At 43.9% G+C, this 26,055-nt stretch overlaps 1 protein-coding gene across 2 annotated transcripts; it reads right to left on the reverse strand.

The window, feature by feature from the left end:
• Positions 1-1,631: 1,631 nt before the first annotated feature.
• Positions 1,632-25,577, reverse strand: plekhg4b (pleckstrin homology domain containing, family G (with RhoGef domain) member 4B). Of its 2 annotated transcripts, XM_030102505.1 has the most exons (24): positions 25,318-25,577; positions 20,563-20,760; positions 18,326-19,565; positions 15,746-15,949; positions 15,171-15,294; positions 13,162-13,255; positions 12,548-12,634; positions 12,158-12,274; positions 11,851-11,949; positions 11,577-11,719; positions 11,328-11,466; positions 11,090-11,212; positions 10,822-10,986; positions 9,800-10,674; positions 8,765-9,014; positions 8,426-8,515; positions 7,693-7,917; positions 7,250-7,420; positions 6,991-7,168; positions 6,785-6,901; positions 5,372-5,650; positions 4,844-5,073; positions 3,203-3,272; positions 1,632-1,960 (listed from the first exon to the last, which is right to left on the reverse strand). In XM_030102505.1, the coding sequence occupies exons 1-23, from the start codon at positions 25,384-25,386 to the stop codon at positions 3,228-3,230; spliced, it is 5,262 nt and encodes a 1,753-aa protein (XP_029958365.1). In that variant the 5' UTR covers positions 25,387-25,577; the 3' UTR covers positions 1,632-1,960; positions 3,203-3,227. The 2 variants fall into 2 exon arrangements, with proteins under 2 accessions (XP_029958365.1, XP_029958366.1); XM_030102506.1 differs by lacking the exon at positions 3,203-3,272 and having other exon boundaries at positions 25,318-25,576.
• Between the last annotated feature and the right edge of the window lie 478 nt (positions 25,578-26,055).

The following is a 26,055-nucleotide window of genomic DNA, read 5'->3' on the forward strand; positions in this document are numbered from 1 at the left end:
AGGTGACCAGGAGGGTGACCAGTGAAGAAGCGAGCAGTTTCATATACAGCACTGTAGGCTTCATACAGATGTGACATTTATACTCAGTGACACTCTCTGAACTGCTTTTAGGATTTTTCCTGGTAATTAATGACTTTTAATTACCTGTAAGTGTGTGTGCTTGTCCTGTGATGGACTTTTCTATTTAATTCCTGACTCTTCTTTTTTTTTTTCCTCAAAGAAAAACTAAGTTATACTGGATAAAGACAAAGAGAGGCATAAAAGATGGATGTATTGATGGGAATCTCACTGTAGTGTAACTTTAATTTGTTCTCCCTACTGACTGCAGGTGTGTAAATGAATGTTGACCCACTCCACCACAGCTGTGAGTTTACTTGGATTTCCTTGTCCTCTCAGTCTCTGCAGATAGTGAGCGGCCTCCTCAGCGTTGGAGTAGGAATCCTTTTTGCAGTGACCCAGGAGATGGGAAGTTCCCTTTTCACTCTGTTCAGAGTTTCCCAAATGACTGGAGTGCTGGTCAGTCGCCACTCAAATAAGCCACGCCATTAAAAATCCACCAAGTGAAGCGCATGAAATAAGCGTTTCTCTAAACTGCATCCAATTCCTCCACAGTTCATCTTTTCTGGCCTGGTTTCCAATCTGCTGCTCAAATACCCGTCCCTCCTGACTGTGAGTTAAACACAGCAATTCACCAAATTCCAGCTGTTTTTACCCCAAAAGTGACTTCAAGATTTTTTGCTGCAGGTGTCACTTGTGGTTAACCTGGGCTGCATCATTGTGGCAGTGGGTGCAGCTTGTCTGATAAGTGTCGACTTATCTCAGTGGGATTCAGCGAATGATCAGCAACTGAAGGTAAGATCTTCAGATCCGTCCATCTCCGATGATGTTTTCCAGCATAAAGTCTGTAACCGAGCCCAGCTGGTACGGCTGAAGCCTCTGGATAACGTCGGAAACATCACCAAATGAAATGTTTTTCTGTTTAGTTGACATGAAAAAAAAAAAAGATCTTTTTTTTCTTTTTGCAGATGGAGGTGCTGGAGCTGTGTGTGCTGGGGCTCGAGGCCTTCCTCTCCGCAACCCTCTGCTTCTGGTTCTCCAAAGAGAAACGTGCAAAATCGCCATGATTCGGGCCATACTTCAAAAGATACTGGAAGACATGATATCAACTGCTCACATGCAAAGCACAGGCGAGCTGAATACTGTTGTTTAGACGACATGCGATACGAACTGTTTGAGTTCAAGTGTGGCTTTCTGTTCTGTCTCCACTGCCAATGCTGAGGTGAAGGGCTCTGCCGTGCAGCTCGGCTTGTGGTCTGCATTCAATTTTTGTCTCGGACTGAAAACACAGAGCTTGTGGTGAGTGGATGTGTGCTTCTCTCATGTGAGGGGGAGAAACCACTCTCCATCCTCCTCAGCCTCTGTATCTCTGTAACGGCAGTAGCAGGTTGTTTCGCAGTTTTTTTTTCTTCTCTTTTTTTGCAAGCGTTTGTGTGTCTGTGTGTGTGGTTTTACACATACTTGGTTATCTGTGAGAATATCTGTTCACTGGTCTTCAGCTGCATTCAGTTTCACAGTATACCTTTTCACAACTGCTGTAGCCATTAGCCACTGCAGGAACGACATGAACGCAGTGACGTTTTAAAGAATTTAATCATCTGTACAAATCTTTAATCACAGAATTGTTGACAAGAAAAAAACAACAACAACAATATAACTTTTTTTCCATTTGTTTTTCTGTTTTTTGTGCTGTAAAATAAATCTACATTATAGACATGGGTCTAAGTTCTTTAAAATATATACAGATCTCTGACGTACCGTCATGACAAGGTGGATTATTTGTCAATTTATATCCTCGAAATAAAATGTCATGAAATGGTAACATTTTAGCCATTAAAGTCTTAGTGCTTGAAAGCTGGAGCTTCTTCGTTTGACTTCTTGTTGTCAGCCGAAGATTTCACAGCTGAAAAAAAAAAGACAAGAAAAAAAATGATGTTATGCAAAATATATTTTGACATGATATTCAGAATAACATTACTCATGTAAGCATGCAACATTAAAAACTTGCATTCAAAGAAAAGGACCCAGGCGCACCCATTTAGTTGTCAAGATTGAATATTTTAAATTTCAGTTTTGACATTCGCTGTCCATACAAATTACAGATGAGAATATTTACATTTATATACTATGGGCTATTGCTGTAAACAAAAAACTTTGTTGGATAAAAGTATGCATTTATTTGATCAATCTGATTAAGAAATGTTTGAAACTATGATTTTAATTTAGGTCAAACAAATACAATACCAAGTACGAAACCGAAAGTCCTCTTTATTTCTACATATATTCAACATCCTTCAAATGATGCAATGATGCAAAACGATGCAATTTATATTAATAGCAGAAGGATTTTTTTTTTATATTGTAAACCTGAAGAAAAGGCGCTTTCAACACCTCGTGTTTCAGCTAAAAGTCACTGACGACTAACACTTCAGAAAACAGGAAACGAGTTTGCTCATTTTCACACAGGATACCCTTTCTGCTGACTGACTGACCGAATAAGTGAATAAATGAATGAATAAATAAATAAATAAATAAATAAATAAAGACTGAACTCGTAGCACCACAGCAATTGTGTGTGTGTGTGTGTGTGTGTGTCTGTAAAATAATTTTACTAGAAGGTCATTCATCCTTCACAATGTAAAAAGAATTACGCAAAATTATCTTGCATCCAGTCCGTTCATTCTGCTAGTCGTTTCACTAACATTATTGTCACATTATATTTTTTTCCTTTATCACAGCTAAGTCGGATACTGTGTGTGGAATCCCAGTTTCTCCCATCACATGCAGAGGAAAATACCCAAATCACAAGTCCATGAAACAAACAGTCTTCAGCACAGAAGCATTCAAAAACTGTCAAACCAAAACCAACATGCATGTTGAAAACACACAGAACCTGCAGAACGCAGGAGTCCCGGCCTACCTTTCACCCTCACGTCAAACAGAGCGCACCACGGACAATGACAGAAAAGAAAAGATGAAGCAGAAGACGTCGAGGCCAAGCGCCCGCCACCATGCGGCACACGATGCTTGGAAGTACGGACATGCCCACACAGTTTAGTATTCAAGCCACAGAGACTTCCAGGTGGTTAATGAGGTCGGGAAAAGAACAACACAGACGTCCACTCCTATGATAAATGTTACTTACTGAGCTGAACCCACTCAGCTCTGAGTCAGACCACTGTAGAGAGGCCGACTGCTATGTGTGAGTTCTTGCTCTGGTGAAAACAAAACAGCAAAAAGTCGGTGAGTAAAAGAAAAGTGGAGCCGCTACTGTTCTCTATCGCCGTGTAAACAGGTTTGAAAATGGAGCCGATTAAATCACTGACACCAGACACAGGTTATACTTTACTATGACTCACAGGAGAGTCCTCTGTGTAGTTGGTAAGAAAAGATTTCTGGCAAATGAAGATAAAATCAGGGTTACAGGGTTAGTGGAAAATATTCTTATCTACATGACAGAGAAGATCGAACCTAAGTGCTTCTGTTTCTCCGTGCGATCTCAAACAGACTCTGTGAAGTTGAGATCAAGGCTCTGTGGGGCCCATGTTACACTTTAGAACTTAATGATACTGACGACATAATTTGGATTATTGGACTCAGCTGAAGAGCAAATGTGGAGCCGGTCAGATGCCCTTTGAAAGCAACGCAGTTAATCTGACTGGCTGAATGATTTAGCTGTGACGAATTTGAATCGTGAGCCTCTTCCTCCCACAAGATATTATCTGCTCTACCGCTACAAAAAAACTATTCATCGCCCTTGTCTTTCAACATACTGACAACATTCTTATTTATCCAATTTTTTCTTTTTTTACAGAAATCTTGAATGACTTTCCATAAGAGTGTTTTTCAAACTTCCATTGAAAAAAAGCCTGAAATTTCACTGTCTTCCTGATGTATATATATATATATAAATTACATTTGATGTTATTATTTTCTGGGCTTCCAGATGCGATAGATGCAAAAAATATGGCTTAAATTATGAGACTGATGTGCATTTACACATTTATTACATATGAAATAAAATATGCCTTCTCTGTTTTAATCTTAGCAAGTCATAAAAGTTGTAAATATATTGGATATTTATATAGATATTATATTTCAAAATATGATCATATTTAATCTCATCATGTTTTTCTTTCAAAAAAAAAAAGAAGAAAAAACTGGAGACCATAATTTAACAAATTTAAAATTTTCTGAAAAGTTTCAAACATTAAAATGACCTTTGAAATAATAGAACAAATTACTTTTAATCGATATTCTAATTTTCAACTGAACCTGAAGATTTTTATTCACACAGAAGGAACATTTTCATGAGAACAGTTATAACTCTGTGCACATGAGAAAACACACTCACATCCTATTTTGCATGTCAGCTTAGCTGAAATGAATGCAGTGTGATTCTTTTGTGTCTGTTGCTTACTCTTCTTTCTATAATATATGAGGAGGGAAACAACCTACATAGAAATGCAAATGAGTAAAAGACCTGCTGAAAAGGGAGTTCCACACAGGGTCCATGCAGCTGGATTAAAACCAGTATTTAGCTTCGCGATGGACAACTGTGGCAAATTGTGACCAAGCACTTCTACAATGAAGCATCTATCTATTCCAAATAGTTTTATTGAAAAATAGATTTGATTATGATTCATTCGTCTCACTGTCATTATAATCTGTCAATCCAATGACAGATTTTTCTTTGTTATTCAGCCACAAAAGAATGAAGCCGGGAGACGCCAACAACATATCAACATCAGCCGATCAAGGTCGTGAATGACGAGGAGAGACTCACTGCTGTGATGAACTTTGTTCCCTGGGGGTGGAGGTCTTCCTCCTTCTGAAACATTGAGGGAGGCGTGATGGAGGAGGAGGTCGGCGTGGAGGAGCAGAGGTACGACGGAGGCTCGTTGTTGTTGAAGGAGTCCATGACGAGGCTGGCGTGGCCGGGGATGGTGAGCGTGCTCAGGGCGGAGACGCTGTCGCTGGAGGTGCACTGGGAGGACGTCTCCGAGCTCTCCGTCACTGAGAGAAACCAGACGCGAGCGTGAGCGATTTCACACTGAGGCATGACTTTGATGAGAGGCACCAGTGCATTTGCAGAGCACTTTGTGTGTGTTTAAAGCTGAGATGTAAGTGGGATTTGAATTTTTCAGACTTTGGCAACTCCTAGTGGTTGTGGAGGCAAATTGAAGCACACAAGGGAAATAAACCCAGTAGAAGGTAAATCAGACAGGTCAGTTTTACCCTCCTGATGTTGTGTTGCAGCAATAATAATCCTCCATAAACTACTTAAGTTTGAGAAAACAAAGCAGTGGCTTACTCATGGAGGGCTGGCTCCCCGCGTCATGCTCCAGCTCGTCCTCCTCGATGCAGTCGTACGGCCACTGGGCGAAGGAGGGAACGCTGCTCACCGGGTACAGGTGTGCGTGTGGGTGGGATGGGGAGGAGTACAGGTGGAGGTTGAGGGAGCCCAGCAGGGAGGAGGAGGACTGGCTGCTGGACGAGGAGGTGCTGCTGTTGGAGATGGTGGAGTGAGGCCGCTTGAAGGAGGTGCAGTGTTCAAATGAGGGCACGGCGATGGACGCCCTGGTCCGGGACTCTGTCAGCACAGAGAGGGAGAACACAGAGAGGCTGTCAGATCACAGGAAGACAGAAGACAAGATGAGGAAGTGAAAGTAGAAAATCCCTGCATTCTGCAGTGACAATTATAAAGGAACATTGCATTATAAATGTAAATGTTTGTTTGGTAAAGAAAATAGATATGAGATAAGCTATAAAAGGACTGACTTCAGAGTAAAATCCTGTAACAGGCTCACTTTTTATTACTTTTTTAAGAAGTGCCATCAACAGAAATCTGCCACATAGTGTGAAGCGAATTGGGAAGTGTGATCTCGAGGGGTGAGAAAAAAAACATCGAGTCACATAAGTATCAGCATTTTTTGTTTGGTGATGTCGAAATCGATGTTTTTCCCTAAAAATGAATTTTTTCCATATTAGTTTAACAGTAATATACTTAGGCCACTTGTTTATAACAGGGCTTTTTGGATTGTTTTTGCAAATTAGAATACACTAGTATGAACTGTTTATTAAGAAGAGATACAGGATGAAATGGCTGGGTTTTAAGAAAACTGCATTTTTATGCTATTAATTTTGCTTCTTTTATACACAGACAAAGCTTTTTTTAAAAAAAGTTCAAAGGTAAACTGTATTAGACCAGATGTCATGTGCATTTTTTTGGGGAAATATGTCTCCTGATATAGTCTGTAGACATCATTAGGCTTTTTCACATTTTCTGGTGTGAAAGCAAATTCAAAAAAACAAAAAAATTGGCACCCAAAAAAAAATCATAAAAAATTGATTTGGCAAAGCATCATCCCAGCAGCATATCATCCCAGCCCTAATGATCTCAGAGTTGATAGCATGACTTTCTCTCTCAATGCCTGAGAGTTGGCAGCATGATTCAATGCAGCAGAGGAGGAGACGCAACAACCACAAGATAAATCCTAATGTATTAGACAAAGCCATAAAAAAGGTTTATGTAGTTCTATCTAAGAAATATGTATAACTGAATGTTACTGAACGAAATGATAAACAGATGCAAAAAAGGAAGAATGATGATACCAAGCAACCGGACAACCAATAAACATGATTTAAAAAAGAGATTCACTCTCAAGCCATCGCCAAGTTCACACACACTCACACACAGACACTCCAGGGCTCGGTACCAGCTCACCTGTCCCCTTCATGATGTAGTCTATTGCTCTGTCACTGATGGCTGCGTCACTTGGCTTGATGTCCATGAAGGGCTTGCTTCCAATCCCCATGGACACCATCTCCTGCATGCGCAGCTCTGAAAGTCCAACCAACAAGAACTATTTAACTAAACGCTGGCGTTTCTCTGGTAAAGACATGTTAGTATCATCTGACACAGAAACCCACCCCTGTTCCTGAGGGCCTGCCTCCACAGGATCTTGCCAATGATGGCGGTCCAGACTGCCTTGACCTCTGCGGAGCTGGCCTGGAGTATAAACGTGTCCTGTGACTTCCTCCGACGGAACCAGATCTCAAAACGTAGGCCGCTGTCGCCAACATTTTCAGTCATGCCGATTTCTGCTGTCTGTACCGAAATGTCACACGAAAGTCACGAGAGCAGTTTAGGCACATCCAAAAGTTCTGTCCTCAAACAATAGTTTCTTACTTTGAAGGACTGTTTATAGATGTAAATGTCATATCCGCCCTCGATCTTCTTGGTCTTGCTGAAGAGGATGAGGTCCTCAAACAAGAAAACATGGCGCAGGTATTTCCTGCGTCCGCACCACACGATGAACTCATCCTGGCAGCGGAGCTGACCCTGTTCTTTCAGGTTCACCTGAGGAGGAAACGCGAGCGCTCACATGCGTCACAGAGAACAATGCGATTTCTGGAGGGATGCTGACTTCACTCAACCGTAAACGTAGCAGGATGACCTCAATTTTAAAATAGCTTCATTTGGTCTGTGTGCAGGTTGTCTTATAATGGTACTGAGTAGAATCGATGCATTAGATCAAAATGGGGTTTTATTTTCAGGAATTTAGCCCACAGAGAAAAGACTTTGTATGTATTTGTGTCGCTGTTGTGTTTGTGATCTGTATTCCTGCTTACGTCGCAGCCTCGGATGGCGTCCATAGCCAGCAGGTCGTTGCCGTGGCGGAGCTGAAACTTGACCATCTCCTCGGCCGTGCGGAGGTCGCTCAGCTCCTGCTCCTGGGACTGGCTGCACTCCTTTATCAGGTCTTTCAGCAACAATGCGTATTTGCTCATCCTCTGAATGGGCTTCAGCAAGTACGACGCCAAGTCCATCTTGTCCCCGAGTTCCATCTGCTTATTCTGAATGGTGAAACATCACAACTTATTATTATGCTAATGACACTTCCCTATAATCCCTTAACCCTCTTATAACTGGAATTATTTAGATTTTTTTCTTACTGTAGAATTTTCTAAAATGGTGCAATGAGGGAGGGTATTTTCCTATTTTATCCGTCACAACTTCACCTTTCAACATATGATTTCTGCAACTTTAGTTGTTGGTGGAACTGAGAGGTTTATTATACAAATGTGTGACGCACTGGTGAATCTTTATGTGCATGCAGTGGACGAGTACATGGGCAGAAAGCTCATATTCTCTGGGATTTGGTTTTTAGATTTTATTTTTATGGTTTAGAAGTAATCATCTCAGCGCCTCATGTGTGCACTGCAGCTTGAGACCTAAAGCATCCAACCAAATCATTAATGTGTTTTAAACGTTGTTTTTCCAAATGTAGTTTTAAGTATCATGACATTTGTGGCCAGCTGTTGGTGTAAAGAACGTAACCAGGTGGAGAGTTTGAAAACACACCTTGAAGAATTCATTCCCATGGCTGCTGAGCAGATCGTCAGACTGCGGCTTGTTCTTGCTGTATAGAGCATACATTCCAAACTGATCCTCCTGCACACAACATTAACAAGTTACAACACTGACCACAGACAGAAGTATGCTGACAGTTCAGCATTTTGCATGAGATGATGAATGATTCAGCTCCGAGGAGATCATACATGTTGTATTGGCTTTGTAGCTGACAGGTGATGAATGCCCACCGATGTACAAGTACCACATTGCAAAACCATGACGCAACACCGGGCGAAAAACGTCTGTAATTACACATCCCACACATGAACTCTGACTGTCTGCACTCACATGTCGGAGAAAGCAGCTGCTGATGGACAGCGGGGAGTGAGCGCACGCCTCCAACTCCTTTAAGAAGTACTGGCTGTGGAAGTCCCACAGTTTCTCCACATTCCCAAAAATGATGCTGCGCTTCCCACGCAGGTCCTGAGGCAGGTCGAGGCGCTCCATCTCGGGGAAGTAGTGTTCGATGATGTAGCTGAGCGAGCGCACGTACTCCCTCTCCGTGGAGATCATCTCGTCCATGATGTGCTGCACTTTGCTGGTGAGCAAACGGACGGGACAGTGGTTCAGACGAGTGAGGATTAAAAAAGCAAAAGTCATCCAAGAAACTCAGGTCATCAAGGAACTGAACAGATTTACTGAACAATTTAAAGATTTGAATGATTTACAATGAAAAATTATCCAAGGTATTTCACAGAATGGACTTCTTTGAACACTATAATTCTGTTTAGTTTAAAACTGCCTCAAACCAGTAAAACATTCTAATGATCTCAAGGAGAGAAACAATAACCAGGAATTATGTATTGATCAAACCATGTTATAGTTCTAGTAGAAAAATCTTTAGCAACCCAACTGTGATTTGTTTTATAATCAGTTTCAGTGGAAGTTAACTTGAAACATTTACTGTTATATTTAATGGAACACAGCAGCTGATGATCACAAAATGGACAAAAAGCTGTTTTTAATCAGATTATAAGAAGAAAAATTAAAGATGCCACTTCGAAAAATACAGATGCAATATTAACAAACCATCATTCTGGTGCTGTGTTACATCTCAGTAAGGATTAGAATAGAGGTAAAGATGATGGTGACTTAACAGAAGAACAAGACAACTTTTTTTTTTAAATGTTAGTATTCACCTAACCAAGTTCAACCGGGAGAAGGTGAAAGTTTTGTTTTCAGTGTCACTGTTGAGTTGATAGTGTAAAATCTGAATTCTGACATATACTGCTGCTAAATCAGTTTGTTACTATTGTGTTAAATACCAGTGTAAACAGATTGCTGACTGGCTTAGAACAGCTTCATTAGTTTTGAGATTCCCACCTGCTCTGCTTCTTGCCCTCTCCTTCACTGCGCCTGTTGTGGGTCCTGGAGGGCGTCGACATGCTGCGGCTGCGTCCCAACGCCGGGCTGGTCACGTCGGGCCTCTGCAGCTTCTTCTCTGCAGACACGTTGTTGGCCACCTCCAGCCCCTTGATGTAGACTCCCGTGTAGCCGTGGACGTGGCTGACGTCCGAGTGGCCGCCGTCTCTCGGGGTCAGCTCGAAGCTCATGGTCTTCTTCATGATCTTCTTCATCGGCTGCTTGCGGAGTCGCGACGCTCCGGAGTAAATGGGCTCGGAGTGGCAGGAGACGGTCGAGTCGATGGTGCAGTCGCTGTCCGTGTCGTCGAACATGGAGGGACTGTGCCTCAGCTTGATCTCAGAGTCGGCGGGGAAGGTGAAGGGTGAGGAGTAGGACACTGAACTGGAGGGGCTGCGGGGGAGAGGCCCGCCAGAGTGATTTGTGCTGTCGTCAAAAGTCAGCGGCTTGATCATCCCCGGTAAGTGCACACAGCCGTTGGCCACGGGCTGCTCTGGGGTGACGGCCGGACTTTCTGCGGTCTTTGAAGCCTCTGCCGAGTCAACAGCTGTTGAGCCTGGAGTTTGTGGTGTCGTGGCTCGAGCCAGAGTCTCTTCCAGCTGCTGTTTGGTTTGTTGACATTTGTGCCACAGGTTATTCCACTGCTGCAGCTGCTGAGGACTTTCCAGCGAGAGCACCATGTCATTGAGCGTGCTGAAGTTGTCCACAGAGAACTTGGAGGCCTCCGCACAGTAATCCTGCAGGTTCTGCACGACCGACGGGGGAAATCGGACATCTGTGCTGTCCAAACTCAGGTGACGGAAATATTCATGACAGTGATCCATCCATTGGTTAGCCTACAGATGCGAAAATTATGGTAAGAGATTATAATTAGCCAAAACAGAATTAAAAAATAACATTATTTATGCATTAAGTCATAAAGATTGAACAAAAAATGGAAAACATCTGTTATGGGATAAACAGATCATATGTTTTGTACTTACTGAGTCATAAAAGTCATACAGGTTGGTGAGGATGTCTAATTTGGATTTTCTCTCCTCCACTCTGCTTAAAATGGATCCAAGATGTTGTTTAAAGTCGAGCAGAGCTGAGCCTGGAAGCGACTCTGGAGACTCTTTAACCAGCTGCAGGCCGTGCCGCTGCTGGAGCTGTGAGGGAATCGGTTAAATCCACTCAGTCATGGCAGATGAGAGAAGAGACGGCCACTGTATTTAACTGTCTGACAGGAAATCATTTATGGTACTTGCTTACCACCGACTCCTCCAGAAAACGGTTCAAACTTTCTCTCATCTCTTTTATTTTGGCCGCAGAGAGTGATTGTGAATCCAAAGATGTTAACTGCTTCTCTCCTGTGACACTGAACCAGAGCTTGATCTGTGAACAGACAGGTCATGTTTATTATTTAGTGTTTCTGTTGAGACAGTTTGAAATGAAACGGAGAATCTGTAAATAATACTGATTCCACGCTGGGTGTAAAACTTGAGGTCACCTGTTCTGTTTGTTCCTCAAACTTGTGCACCTCCAGCAGACTCTCTAACTCCTTCTGCGACTTGTTAGAAAGGATCACCAGCTTGTGAACTTCCTCATCTACCTGGTTGTACAGTGCGTTCAACATCTCAACATCATCCCTGAAAGACAAAGAAATAAATTACAAAAGGTTATCAAAAACTTTTTTTCTGTTCAGTCAATGGTCATTACATAATAAATCATGCACAAACAGAAGACCCCGTTCCTCTACCTGTAGTTTTCATTCTCGCAGGCCTCTTCCTTCCTGATGCGAGCCAGGATCGTTCCTCCCTCCAGACGCAGTCTGTTCAGACGGGTGTCGTCCAGAACACACTTCATGAGACGCCGCTGCTGTTCTAAAACTTCTGAAACCTCCTGAAACGTGAAGAAATCACAGAAAATTCAGTGAAAAGACTGGCTGCATAAATACAAATGATGTACTTAAACATGTAGGAAAATTAGAAACTCCTGAACTGAGGAGAAAATAAACCGTGTCTGGGCCGAACCTTGGCGGTCTTCAGACTGCTGCTGGTGCTCAGGGTGCTGATAGACTCTTGAAGAGATGTGATGGCTTCACTGCAACTGCTGGCAAAGGGTTCAATTTTCTATGACAGAGAGAGGATGGAGAATGGAAAAGAGATCATTAATGCCGCTGAGCCAAAATGCAGATCTGATCATGTTTCAGCTCGCTCAGAGATGAAGCTTCCTGTAAACTGTACGTTTTCTGGAAGGTATTCCCACCTTCAGCACGCTCCTAGGAGCGTTTACGAGCGTGTTTATGCTGTCGGCCGCAGCCGTTTCCGTCACACCCACCTGTCTGAAGTGGATCCAGTGGTTGTGGTCGTAATGGAAGGTGCCCTCCAGGTCTCGTGTGAGCTGCGTCTGGTCGATGTGCTTCAGCAGGGCCTTCAGAGACGACAGGGTCTCGGTCTGCGTCAGCGACGGGAGAAACATCAACATGAAACGATCCCAGATCCCAGTGACAGAGTGCCTCACGCTCTCTTTCAAAACTTTAGTAACTTAATCCGCCCACAAGCTCAATCTTGTTCACCGCCGCTTTCTGTCGTCATGATCTGCAGCCATGAGGCCAGATGAGACGTCAGATCTCAAACCAGTAACAAACAGGCCTGTTGATCCGGGAATCTTGCTTTGAATTTACTCAACATTTCGTGGTTGATTATAAGAGTTTTGGGTTTTTTTTACCTGTACATTCAGGTCTCTTTCAGGTTTGACTGCTGCATCCTTGTCCACCAGGAACAGAACTGAGTAAAGTGCATTTGATGCCAAAGCCTGAGAAAAACAAGCACGGCAAGAACAAGCAGTCAGAATTCATACCGTGTTGTCGATGCCTGACCTGGACAGGTGAATTCTGCGAAACAGACGCTTAAGATGACTGATGTATGTGTTATGGTTAACCAAATTATCATCCTTACATCAGCAAGGACCTCATTATCATAATATGATGAGATGTCTCATGCGTGTCTGCTGCAGGCAGCCTTTTCCTAGCGTGTGGTTAAAAACAGACAAGTAACGACAGGTTTCTCCACAGGAGCCCTGAGGACAGCCTTTTTAAGAAAAAGAAAAAAAAAAAGTCTTGGAAGTGCAGTCACTACAATTTTAAGGTGTGCCTCTTTAAAAACCCAAACCGTGCCAGAGACCAAGACGCAAAACAAACGAGAAATCAGCGAGGAACTGCATGACATGACAGCTTCAACAGAGAAACACGAGGAGCGACAGCTGACAGGACTTCAGCCCGGCCTGAGAACTCTCTGGGCGTGTGCTGAAGGGTAATCGCATATTTTCCATTGTAGGCTCACCTGAAATTCAGACAGAGATGACAACAGAGCTGGAAGAGGCTGCTGCTTTCTACTGTCTATTACGACAGTCAGGCCTTGATCACGCCTTTCTTTTCTGAAACCAGAGTATTACAGTTAATGCACCGTCTTTGTCAAACATGATTGCATGTAAGAAACTTGTGCTGTGTATAAACACAACACAGAGAGTTTAAAGGATTTAGAAACATTTATGTTTCAATACTGGGGTTGTTACAACAAAAAACAGAAAAAAAGAGGGAATACAAAGTGGATTAAAGTAAGTCACCATATGTACAGGGCATATTTACGACCAAGAGGTCAAGCAAAGTGTGTGAATCTGCATGTGGCTTCAGTTTAATGCCTGACATATATTAGACCCTCCAGAAAAACGCGAGCAAAAATTCTTGATTATGCGTACTTAAATCCCAGATTATGCAAGCTAAAATGCTTGATTATGCAAATGAATATGCGGGGTTTTTATGCCATTTTATGCGGTAAAATTGCGGACAGCTGTGAAGTATGCTGTGAAATATGCGAAAGGATGCCAGATACATAGGTTACCCACACTCTCTCTCTCTCACGCACGCACGCACGCACGCACGCACACACACACACACACACACACACACGCACACACACCACTAAATCACATTCATTTTATATTAGTTCGTTATTTATCTTAAATTGTTACTCACCAATGCTCATCAATTGAACACACACACACACACACTTTATCACAGGTTTTAGCAATTGTGCGTGCGTGTGTGTGTGTGTGTGTGTGTGTGTGTGTGTGTGTGTGTGTGTGTGCTAAAACCTGTGAGAAAGCGATCAATATGGTGTTTCAAATGAACTGGTTTCCTTGTTAACTGGTGACTGACTTCCTTTCGCACTTCCTGCGCAGATGTTGAAATCAGACTCATTAAAGGTCGGACACGGCTTTTTGTCTGGTTTTTAACATCTATCAGCAACAAGGGACGTGAAAGAAACCCAGTCGCCAGTTAATAGGGAAATCAGTTCTTCCAAAACACCGTCTACTCTCCGGTTTCTGGACACTCGTCCTCCGCTAGTTAGCTGCTGCGTTCAGGTGACTGGAGCGAGCTGCGGAAAACTGAAACTCCGTCATTCACATGAAGGCAGCGGTGACAGCTGGACTCAGGAGGACACTCAGGAGACACGTGAAGGAAACGTGGACTATTTGCACAAAGGAACGGCTCTCAGACAGCTGTGAACGACTCGTTCATTGAACGTCACAGCACTTCAAGCGAGACCATTTCTCTTTTTTTCGCGGTAAATGTGAGATTATTGCGGGAATTATGCCCCCTTTTGGAAAATATGTGGCCCCTGCATAATCAGCGGCAAAAGGGTGATTTATGCGTGAATTCATGCGATCGCATAATCGCGTTTTTCTGGAGGGTCTAATATACTAAGACATGTCACTTTGGCTCACAGATGCCTGCCTGTGTCACTTTGTGCTTTTAACAGACTTTCAAACATGATTTCAGGGTGAAGGAACAAACCATGCATTATAATGTCACCAACTGTTTGTGATTCCATCCTGGAATTTAAGTATCAAATTATAATGTCATTATTCTAATGTACTAGATATTTTTTATCGAGCGTATTGAACTTCAATTATGAAATACATCCTAATATTAGATTCAGAATTTTTTCTTAAAGGAAAAACAGTGATTTTCAATAAACTACAATAATTTAAATCCTCTAAAATGAACAATATGAACCCATTTATTGTGGATGGTCGATAGTTTTGGAGACAATCAAACTCAAAAATAGAAACATGAGGCTCAGGAGTCATAAATATGTCATCTTTATGATAAAATCAATTTGTCTGAAAGGTCTATATAACAACATCGCAAGAAAACAACAATGGACACAATGCAAAAATTATAAATAATTTTATATGATGAGGTATTTGTGTTCACTTTATGTGGAATGACGAGTGTTACACTAATTTCTTCACCCAGACAAAATAAACTGAAGCATGTGAGACTTACCGCAGAGTTGAGTAGTAGTAGCCCAATAAACAGGTCAGCTCGCTGACGGTGCAGGCCTCGGCTGCCCACACCTGAGCTCTCGTGCACACCTGCAGCACCGCTCTCCCACTGCGATCTCTGTTTCCTGAAGGGGAGAAGCCGGAGGCTCCTTATTTAATATGCACACATGCTGTGCAACTGTTTAAGCTTCACATTATCAACACAGTTCTTAAACTGACCAAACAATGCACAATATTGTATTTTTTTGACAAAAATTAACAATATCTTGTGATATGGATTAAGTGATGACATATGTAACCTTTAAAATACCATTAAGCTGCAAAATGCATTGTGAATATTACCCAATATATTTTTTTTTTAATAAATAGTTTTACATTCTACTTGTCTAACCTTTTAAAGTGATATCATGATGGGAAAAAAGACATTCCCGCCATTAACCTTCTTTGGTTAATTTAGCTGAATTTAGTTTTCTAACAGAAAATACAAAGGAACTTAGTTTAGAAAAATAGCTAAGGTTGGGGTTACTGACTTTGGATGGGAGCTAAAAGAACTGAAAAGAAATCCCCCCCCAATACCTGGCAGAATAACGGCCCCCGATGTGAGCAGCTCTTGATTGACGTGCGACACCAGTTTGGGAAAAGCTGGATGACAGTCAGAGGAAGCGCTCGACGCTGAGGTCAGTCTACTGGTCGATCCGATAGCAGCTTTGTGACCGTGACTCTCTTCACCGCTACCTTTGTGGCGCCTGTTCTCGCCACCGACGCCGTCGTCACGCTGACCTGTTGAGATAAAAATAAAATTTAAGTAAGCGCCACTTTTAGAGATCGTCTCATCAGAAATGTTTACTGAGGGACTTGTGGTAAAAAAAATACTGCAGATGAAAATTACAAGTTTGTTTTCAGTTCTTCTTTATTGCCCACAGGTGGTAACTCACAGGACGAGTGTTTATCTGTGATGAAATAGCTGCGCTCTATTAGTGAGTTAACCTTGAGTCATCGTGGAGTCCAGGTGTTTAGTCAGCCTGACTCATGTGAGGAAGCTGCTGTTTTGAGACTCCGTATCTCCATCTCCTCCTCCTCCTCCTCCTCCTCCTCCTCCTCCTCCTCTCCCCTGCATAGCTCCAGGCTCTGTTTACAGGAATGATGTGCCTAACACTCCCAGACCATATCACAGTTTAGAGACTTGGTTCTGTTTGTCAGGCAGCAAAAGCAGCACACTGGGTGTAGTATTTTCTGCACTTCGCTCAATGCTTCACATTTTTTTGAGGCAAAGAACAATGAATGCATGCCACACCACACAAGGCCTTCTTTTATTTATTATTGTCTCAGTATTTCCCATTTTTTTCTGGGCAAATAAATGCAACATTTTTGGAATGTTTAATTGTCATCTGTCAGATGAGGACATCACCAGCATGTACTGCATGTCTCTGCCTTTTTTGGGTTTTGATAAAATGTGATTTATGTTGTCACTGTTTCTCAAATATTTCAGCCAAAGTGACACAAAAAGGGATATACTTCCGAAAATATCAAGTTCTTGCACTCTGACAGCAACAAGTCTCCATGTATTTATTTGTGTGTCCATTATAAAAACTCCTACCCCTCTAACACTGATATTTTACACGATCGGATAAATTACCATCTAAACCCCTGATTTAACTGTGCAAATATAAGTCAATAACCTACAATCAGGCCTAACAATCAACTTTATATCATTGTTTAGCGACCTGTGTCAGTAAATCAGTAACTATTTGTCTGTGTTTGCTGGTCGGCCGCAGTGCGTTTTGTCTTTTCACACCGTTCGAGGCCTCTTGTATCATCCTACTCTGTTGTGTGACAGTAAACCCTCCCAGCTCAGCCCCTATTGTCTTCAAACAGTTCGTGCATTTCCTGTGCGACTGTGTGGCCAGGATTGTGTTTGCTGCATGTTTCCTAAAATGCTTTGTTTTGAGAGGAAGTGGCAAACGTTGAGCAAAGCCTCCTGAGTATTGTCCTGTGTCAAAGTCTGCTTTTGCATTCTCTGCGGCGCATTTTTTCCAGCCGCCGAAGGGGCTAAATCAGCAGGGACGGCTGAAGCTTTGGTTTATTGATTAAATACAGGTAATAGAATGATGTGGAGAAGAGTTTGTTGACTAACATTTTCAGAAAATCTGTATTTTTTTTTTTTTTAAACTAAAATGCATCAGAGCTCTCGTGTTTCTGTACAAAATGGACTGTACAAAGACGGGCTCAGTTTGAGAGGCTTTTTCCCCGCGGATCCCCTTTGGCTGATTGGTTCACAAAGGAAACTTTAGTAAATGAGGCAAATCATCAGGGATCAGCGCAGCCCCCGGCCTCGGCAGCACTGTGGGGTCGTCTCATTGTGGGGTGCCGGGGTCCTTGTGGTCAGTTTACAGGGTTTACAGGATCTTTTGTTGCCTTTGAAATGTCATTGTGAGAAACCGGCTGTAATTCTGTCTTGTCCGTAGTAATTTCAACCACCATATTCCTGCTGAGTGGTCCATTTTCGAAGCATCGACACTGAACAATATCTCGTTAAAATCACCCTCACATCTACCGCAGAGCGATAATCCATGATGAGGGTGAAGATATTCAGCCGCACTCGGTCAGTTTCCACATTAAATTTCAATTCACGGAAAAAGCTGTGTTTTCTAAAAGCAGAACGATTCCCTTGGTGGTGCTCTCTCACGGCCGCCTTCCTGAACGACTGACTGCAGACCAACACAAAACAAAACTGATAGCAGCAGAGGAAACACAGGATTGTGAGTAACGGTCTGTTTCCAGGGTGGGGCCGTACCTGCCCCCCCGAACACGCCAAAGATCACACAGCGAGGGCTTTTCAAAGCCAATCTGGCACTAATATAAGAAATGATGCGATGGAATTATGAGCGTTCGTCAATAAGACTCAAACAGCAGCCAACGTCAATAAGACTCAAACAGCAGCCAACTGACGGTCTGTTGTAACCAGTCCTGCTGCCGGGCATCATTTCACACACAGCTACTAAAACACCGGCTTGCTATTGGAGAGGTTTTCACGACCTCAGGCTGTATTTCTTGATAAGTGATAAGTTATGAGGAAAAGTGCGTCAACGATGACTCAAATGTTTAGGAGGAAGGAAAAGGTTGTTAAATAGATTTAAAAAGAAAAACGTATTCTACCTGGCTCCTCCTTGCTGCTCCTCCTCTCGGTACCAGGAAAGGCGGCTTCCACGTCCAGCTTCACAAAACGAAGAGCATAGCCATTCATGAGCTTCTTGGGGGAGATGCTGGTCGAGCCTCCGGACGAGGATCGCTCCCTGTGGCCCTTAACTTGGCTGGCCTTGTTAGTCCTTTCGAGAGACTTGGAACGCCGCTCAGCTCGTCTCTCTGCACTCCGCAGGCCTCGCTGCAGGTAAAGCAAAGGTGTGCTGGGCCTGGAGTCGTCTCCACCGAGCCATCCTCGGCTCCCCAGCCTCCGGGACAAGTGTTCTCTGGAAGGCGTCCGGCAGTCTGGGCTGCTGCCTGGCGTCACTGCCCTCTCTCTAAGGCCGCCACCGTGCTCCGGGCTTTCCTCCAGTATGGATTCAGAGCTGGATCCAATGCTCATAGGGTTCTGCAGCGCCTCCATGTAAGACTTCCGAAACAGTCTCCTGCTTTCAAATGCTACGGAGTCTCTGGGGATGCGGCGTAGAGGCCCTGGGTTACTGAGGTCCGTGCTGAAAGACAGCATCCTTGCTCCTAGTCCTCTGTCTTTCCCACCACAGTCCTCACTGCTTTGTTCTGTACCACAGACATCTGCAGGTGTTTCGATTTTAGAGATGGGTAAAGCAGAATCCCCCCTGTTGACGGTATGGTTCTCGCTGCCCGAGTCCCTGTGGTTCCTGCTTGGAGACATGGGCTCAGAGAAGATGGAGTCGGCTCCCTGAGAGAGCAGGGACTCTCTGGAGCTGCGGTGGCTGTCCAGAGTCCCCGTGGAGCCGCTCGTGCTGCAGGTGCTGAGATGGCCGCGGAAGCCGCCCCTGCTGCAGCGCGCCTGCATGATTGCGTCTGCCGTGCTGCTGACGAACAGCGGGTTGACCACGTTCTTCCACGGAGTCCGATACACGGCCGTACCCGTAGTGAGCAGACAGTTCTGTAGTGGCTGCAAGTTGCGGTCTCGTGTTACATTCTGCAAGAACTCAGCTGTGAAGACGCTGCCATACATGCTCTCTGAAATGGGGATTTCTGCAATGGCCTGCCCACTGGCCGACAAGCATTTTATCACTAACTTGGCAGCTTTGCGGCCTAGAGGAACGATTTGAAAGTAGAAGTCTCCTTGCTTTAGTCGGACTTTGTGCAGAGGGGCGAGCTGCAGGACGACCTTCTCGTGGATGCACAGGGGCCAGCCTTCGTGATAAAGCAACAGGCCTCTGAACCTCACCTGGGAGAGGAAAGAGAAGTCAGTGAAAATCCCCTCCCATAAAATATTGTTATTGTGGACTTGTCATGCCCCGGCTGCGGTGCGAGTTGCCTCATTTCAACTTACACGTGCAAAGCTGTGTTCACCACATGTTTAGCTGTAGTAGGAGAGGCAAGGTGTTTTTCATGGGACGTGAGTCACTGTCAGTGATCATAAGACTATACACGAGAACCTGTCTGATCAGGCCTGGTTTCGCAGCAACCGCAGTGCAAATCTCTGCTGTGGCGGCATCAAAACAGGCACTGAGAGCAAAGACATAATGCTCAAGGGTTAGCTTTTTACCTTCCCCATGAATGTCAAAGGGAAGACCGAGGATGTGAGCTCGTTCTGAAGCATCTCATATTGCCTGTGATACAAAGACTTTCATGCAGAGCGAGGCGCTCTCGGGGGCAAGGCCGAGATGGAACTGTTGCTCTATGGCTATCGTCACAGTATAATCGCAAGGGAGATGAATACAGAGGAATAAAGTTTCACTGCTTTGGTTCAAGGGCTCTAACCCAAAGTAATCAAAGCTTGTGAGGGTGAATATTGAATTTCACGTAGGACCCAAGAGTTCATGGCGGCCTCTCAAGCGGACCACAGTTACTCACTGTTTCCCTATTCAGAGGAAGATGGCTGCTTTTCAACTTGTTTTCAGAACAATGATCAACTCTGTCTCAGTGTCACTTTTCCCACTCAAATTCACAGTCAGCAGAGCTTCTGTCGCAAACATTTTTTTTTCTCATCATTAAACTAAACCAGTGTTCAGTCAAACATTTTTTCCCATCTTGCATATTTATTGTTTATTACTTTTTCATTTTATATTCTATACACATGGAGGCCTGGAATTGACCTGAATTCACTATTTCAATCACTTCAGTTAGTGGCAGATAAATATCTCAATATGTCCTATTCTAAAAGAAATACTAAAAAAAAATCAAAAAAGCATCCACAGATACTGTGTCTGTCAAACACTTACACAAGTTTCTTTCTGAATGATCTGCAGGATCCTCTTGGCAGGAAGCAGGAAGTCAATGAGACAACGGAGGCCGTCCCCTCGATATTGCCTCTCCACCACGCTGAAGAGCTGCCAGAGGACGGTGGCAGCGGTGGCACTGAAGGGACGGTACAGGGCAGACAGAGTGCCCTGGATGCAGTTGTCCAAAGACTCAGTGTCCTACGAAAGGTAAGACACACAGACAATCAGGAAATTTGTGACGCAAAACAACAATGCACAAGGAGCGATCAGGGGCAGTTCCTTTTAGGGTGAGGCAAAATAGGGAGGTGCAATTCTAAAGTGCATTTGGCCTGTAAATCAATCAATAATAAGTAACTGAAAAAGAGAATAGGACCCCTTCTAAACTGTTCTCAGCAAATGTTAGTAGTAGAGCTAGCATGAATAAATTAATTTATTTAAGCAAGTCAAAACAAAAAATAATTTTCCCTCCAAGAAATCTTTTATTGCAAGCATTCTCATATTTTCAGACGTATCTATAAACAATAAAAACGTTCTTGTTTGTGATGTCTGTAATGCAAATGATCGCATATTGTACGATGACAATGGAATAAGAAATACAAATGGCTGCACGTAGGCGTAATTTCTTGGGCATGGTCCCACTTTGCGAGACAGTCAGGAAGTCTGAACATGACAGGGAATATCCCGACGAGGGGAAACACCTGGTTGCCGTGACGTCACAATCAGCCAACACAAACAGCAGAGCTGGAAAGTTCAGACTGGACTCCAGTTGCAGGCTGGAACATCGCACACCAATGACAACAATGTCATCGGTGAAGATTATCTGACCCCTGTACACGATACGGCCCACCACCACCTGTCCCAAACTCAGCAGATGACATGTCCAACACGGTTGTTTACAAGGCGTCCGACGAGGCCGGACGTTGGGATCGTGGCAGATCTGGATAAGGTCGACCTGGAGTGGTAGTTACAATCATGGCTCATGCTATGACCTTCCTCCATTTAGTCAGAGCCAAGGCTCTGAACATCACTCTGCTATCTGTCCTTCCTGAGTGGAACACAACAGTGTTATATAGACATCTGTCTCTAATGATAAGCAGAGAGCTAAATGGAAAACTCTCATGCTATAACAACTGTCTAACATGTAGAAGAACGTATGGGCTCATGATTTGTTGCTATCCTTCAAACGTCTTACTGCACATTTACATGACAATAAAAGAGCAGAAAAACGACTGCCTGTCCTGGGCTGAATTTGCCTGTCTGACAGCCCATGTTTCACCCTTTGTAGGACCTGTCCTGTTGATCTAAGCTGCTCACCACCATCAATTAGAGGAGAATGAGTACAGTTCAGCGCATTCGTACACATGCCACGACTCTACTACAAGGCGCTCATTGTGCGCTCCGCCTCTCTAAGTGGTATGTGCAGTACAGTGTTGGTGCCTTGAAACAAAACACCCACTTCCATTAGCAGTCAGCCTGCTTTTTAGTGAGACAAAAATGTCTTTGGGCATTAGTCACTGTTGCACCCAGGAGGAGAAGAATAGCATGCTGGTTTATTGGACGAGAGCTAACAATGGGAGGAAAGCTCTCACTGCATAGTTAGCCAGACCAGCAAGTTTCTCTTCAGGCTCCTGGAATAAAACTCCTGCAGACAGAGCGAGAGGCGGTGTTTTGAAGAACAATTAGTCATCAAAGCAGAGACCTGAGGTTAATTACAAGCCAAAGGCTTGTCACCACATCACACAGGAGTGGCTGTTCGTGTAATCCACCGCTACGATATCACACACCACCTACACTTACACTGACAGTAGCACGCGACACAATGTGTACATTCACAACAACGATAAACACACATTACATCTTCACCCTGCAGATAAGATCTCACTTCAAAAAGACCACGAATCACTTTCTACTGTCATTAAGCATCTGAAACCTTTCACTGAGTGTCACCTGTCTGGTGGAAAACATATATGCATGTCTCAGCAGAATGACTGGGCACAGCTTAGCCACCAGAGGCGAGCTTCCCATCCACTCTGAGCCACAGAGGAATGCAGTGTGTATAGCTGTGTATGTCTGGCTCCAGAGCTTCAGCCGGGACAGAAGCACACTGGGAAGTCCCGCCCGCTCTGATGCCAGGTCTTTGTAGGCAGCTGCCTGTTCGGCGGTGGGCCGGGGCGGTAATTAATGACCTGAAACTCCAGGTGGGACACTTTTGTCTCTGCCGTCTGTAAACCAGCTGTTCCAGAGGTGATCTCAGTGAGGAGGTGAGCTTAACGCAAAGAGCTTCGACAAATCCATAGCATTAAGCGCAAGAAACACTCATTGTCCCACATCAAAACTGACTTTTACCTGTGTTGTTACCAAGTTATTACTGTTACTCTACAATTTAAAGAAAAGCTCTACGTATTAATTCCTTTTTGTGTGTTATAAACACTGCTCAAGATAACTTGGTGATCTAGCCACTGTTTCTCAGAAAGTTGGGTCAGGCAGTCATGCCAACTCTCAATAAAAAAACAGAGCAACAGGAGGAGAGTTCCAGTTTCCTTTGCTTTGAAGAGATAAAACTGTCATGATTCTGAAAGAATCTCGGTCAAGGATTATTGTTTGCCTCAGCTGCATAACAGGAAAAATCCAGACAATATTGAAGAGTTACTTTTGATCAGGTCAATCCTTTTTTTTGGGTGAGCTACAAAAGGCATGAAAAATCTTGTGATCAACTATTTCATTAACTGGTAATTCTAACATTTTAGCCATGATTCAAATCATGTGTCAGGAAGCAAAGTAGAGCAGAAATCAAAGTCAGGGGGGAAAAAGACAACGCAAAGGAGCGGACGGCGTGGAAAGAAAAAGTGAGAGACTCACAGACAAGAGTGAATTTGAGGTGGTCACTGACACATTTAGTGGGTCAGGGACACAAAAGACGTTGGCTACCAGGCCTCCAGTGGAGCATGAAGCCACTAGGGGAGTGTAACAGGAGAGCCCCGAAGCCCCCATACAGACTGCTCGCTAACCGACCTGCAGACAGCCTTCAAGGCAGCGCAGATGACAAAGGCCACAGGTTGCTCGGGCCTGCCCTAATGCCAGGTGCCAGGATGCCAACAAAGGAGCCCGGTGAGATCTCCCAACTGATCCTGGGGTTTGCTTCAGCTTTTAATCTGCACACATGGGAATCCTGTCCCACGAGGAGAAGAGAGGGAAAACAGAGGCACTGGGATTTGCAGCCAGACAAAGGATTCCTGCTAATTTGGATAAATCAAGGAGCCGTCGGATCAAACCGCCGCGATCACACAAGTGTCTCTGAACAGCAGACGTCACCCAGGCACATATCAACACACACAAACACACACACAACGCATGCAAAAATAGGCCAACTCTGTGTGAACACTACATCGCACACTCTTCAAAGGACGACAACACATTATGCTAATGGGGCCCTACAAAAACACACCTGCTGTGAATGTTTTAAAGTTATCTCCACAGATAAACTTTGACCCAGACAGAGGGTCGAATCATGTGGCAAACACGGATCTGTCAGGTGAGGTGATAAACTAGCCAATCTATTATTAGTAATTCATTGCATTACCATTCAACCCTCCCATGGATTAAAAGCAAAGTATTAACAAAGAGATTTACATTATGTTTGCCAATCATAGGACTGTTTCAAGTTTACCTCTACCTGTCATAAAAAAGACTATCTCCAGAGTTTGGAGCAAAAGATATTTTTAAAGAGGACAACAACAGCAGCCCAAGAGGCTAATTCCCACAGTGATAATCCAAAAGCCTTAATTCATGTCATTCCAGCAACTAATGACTTTGTCCGACAGGATGTAAACATCATTGACAGGATATTTCCCCCTGAGCTGCACGGACAGACCTCACTGACCCTGCAGATGGATCTTCTACTGTATGTGACACGTGCATTCACGTGTTTTATTCCTAGGCATAAAGGAAACTCCAACAAAGAAGACAACAAGTGAATGGAGGTCCTCCAACCAATCAGAGCCATGATGAGCAGAAACAAAGGAGACCAACAAAGTCTGCTGATACCTCTGCAGGGTAAATATGGAAAGGGTACATTCCAAAACAAGCTGGAGGTTGATAACAGAGCAAAATATCAGAGAGGACACAAACTTGTGTACTTCACTGACCCTCAGATTGCATAAATAGCCTCCCCGTCAAATCATGTTTCCTCCCTTATTGTTGCTGACATGGATTTATGGGTTCTCTTCTATAAATGTAGTTTTTCGTTCATCAATCAAAACTGCACATGTAGTTTATCTTCGATCGCTGTGCAGCTGAATGGAAGCTGAACGTATTTAGGAGGCTGTCCGTGAGAAATCATACTCCCATTCCTCCTGAATCCTTTGATTTAAAGTACAGCAAACAAGCAATCACACACTTCAACAGTGATTCCAAATACTTGCACAACTCATGTTCATAACTAAAGAAAAATGGGATGTTATGTATATTTATAGAGCAAAACAAAAAATAAATCTAACTAGCACAGATTACTCCCTTCTACTTTATGTAACACGAGCATGAAAAACTACCTGTTATGGTTTGGCTACAGAGCAACAAGTAAAGATAAAATACAAAAGCTCCTTCTCGGGACTGCCAAACACACACAAGACAGTCGCTGAACATTACTAACAAGCCAGATCTGCACTCTGTGTACAAAATATAAAAGTACATGCAAAAAAAACAAAACAAAAAAAAGTCACAGTAGGCATGTAATAAAGAGCATTTTCAGGTTCATACCTTGATACTCAGGTAGTTGTCACAACTCCGGGACTTTGCTCTGGAGTGCATTTTGCCCAGGGATAGCATTTAGGCACCACAAAAACTCCCAAACTTCGATGAATAAAGTTTTCCCAGCTCCAAGTGGTTGAATTTATAATCCACCGTGTCAGAGCTGTCAGGCATTGCTATGATATCAACAGGTCCGGCACCATTTCTTCCCTCCCGTCTCTCTTTGGGTGCATTGTGGTGTCGGCAGCTGGAGCAGACTAAACTCCCGAGCGTGAGAGAGGCAAAGGGCTGGCTTCCCCGTCACTCACCCTCCCTTCCTCCAACATAACCTCCCCCGCCCTGCTGCTGCTGCCGCCGCCGCCGCCGCTGCTCCACAACTGAAGCCTCTTCCAGCTGGTTAAATGCACACTGCTGCAACACACACACACACACATTACCTGACCTGCACACCCCCACTGCCGGCAGCCCTAACCCATCCACCCAGCAGGCATCGCACCAACTCCTCTCTGTCCCCTCTGACCCTTTGCACCCCTACCTACACCGGCAGCTCCCCTCTTCGCCACAATGGTCCCGCTTTGTTCGGACAATACAAATGGACTAGGGTTTCAGCTTATTCTGCTGCTTTTCAAAAGCGAAGAGAAAGGAAGACATCAGCACAGGATTGGTGGCTCAGGTCACTTGCTACAATGACATTCCCCTTAAATATTGTCCGGAGGGATTGAGCAATCCTTTATGAGGCTCTTTCAA

The sequence above is a fragment of the Salarias fasciatus genome, chromosome 11 (assembly GCF_902148845.1).
Source record: "Salarias fasciatus chromosome 11, fSalaFa1.1, whole genome shotgun sequence".
NCBI classification, from domain to species: domain Eukaryota; kingdom Metazoa; phylum Chordata; class Actinopteri; order Blenniiformes; family Blenniidae; genus Salarias; species Salarias fasciatus.

Bases quoted from the DNA above. Each gene is read 5' to 3' on its own strand.
- plekhg4b (XM_030102505.1), bottom strand. From the start codon at position 25,386: ATGCTATCCCTGGGCAAAATGCACTCCAGAGCAAAGTCCCGGAGTTGT. The intron at 12,635-13,161 runs GTGAGCCTACAA...TGTTTTTCTCAG, and splicing joins CATCTCTGTCTGAATTTCAG to GCTTTGGCATCAAATGCACT. The intron at 5,074-5,371 runs GTAAGCCACTGC...GGTTTCTCTCAG, and splicing joins GGGGAGCCAGCCCTCCATGA to TGACGGAGAGCTCGGAGACG.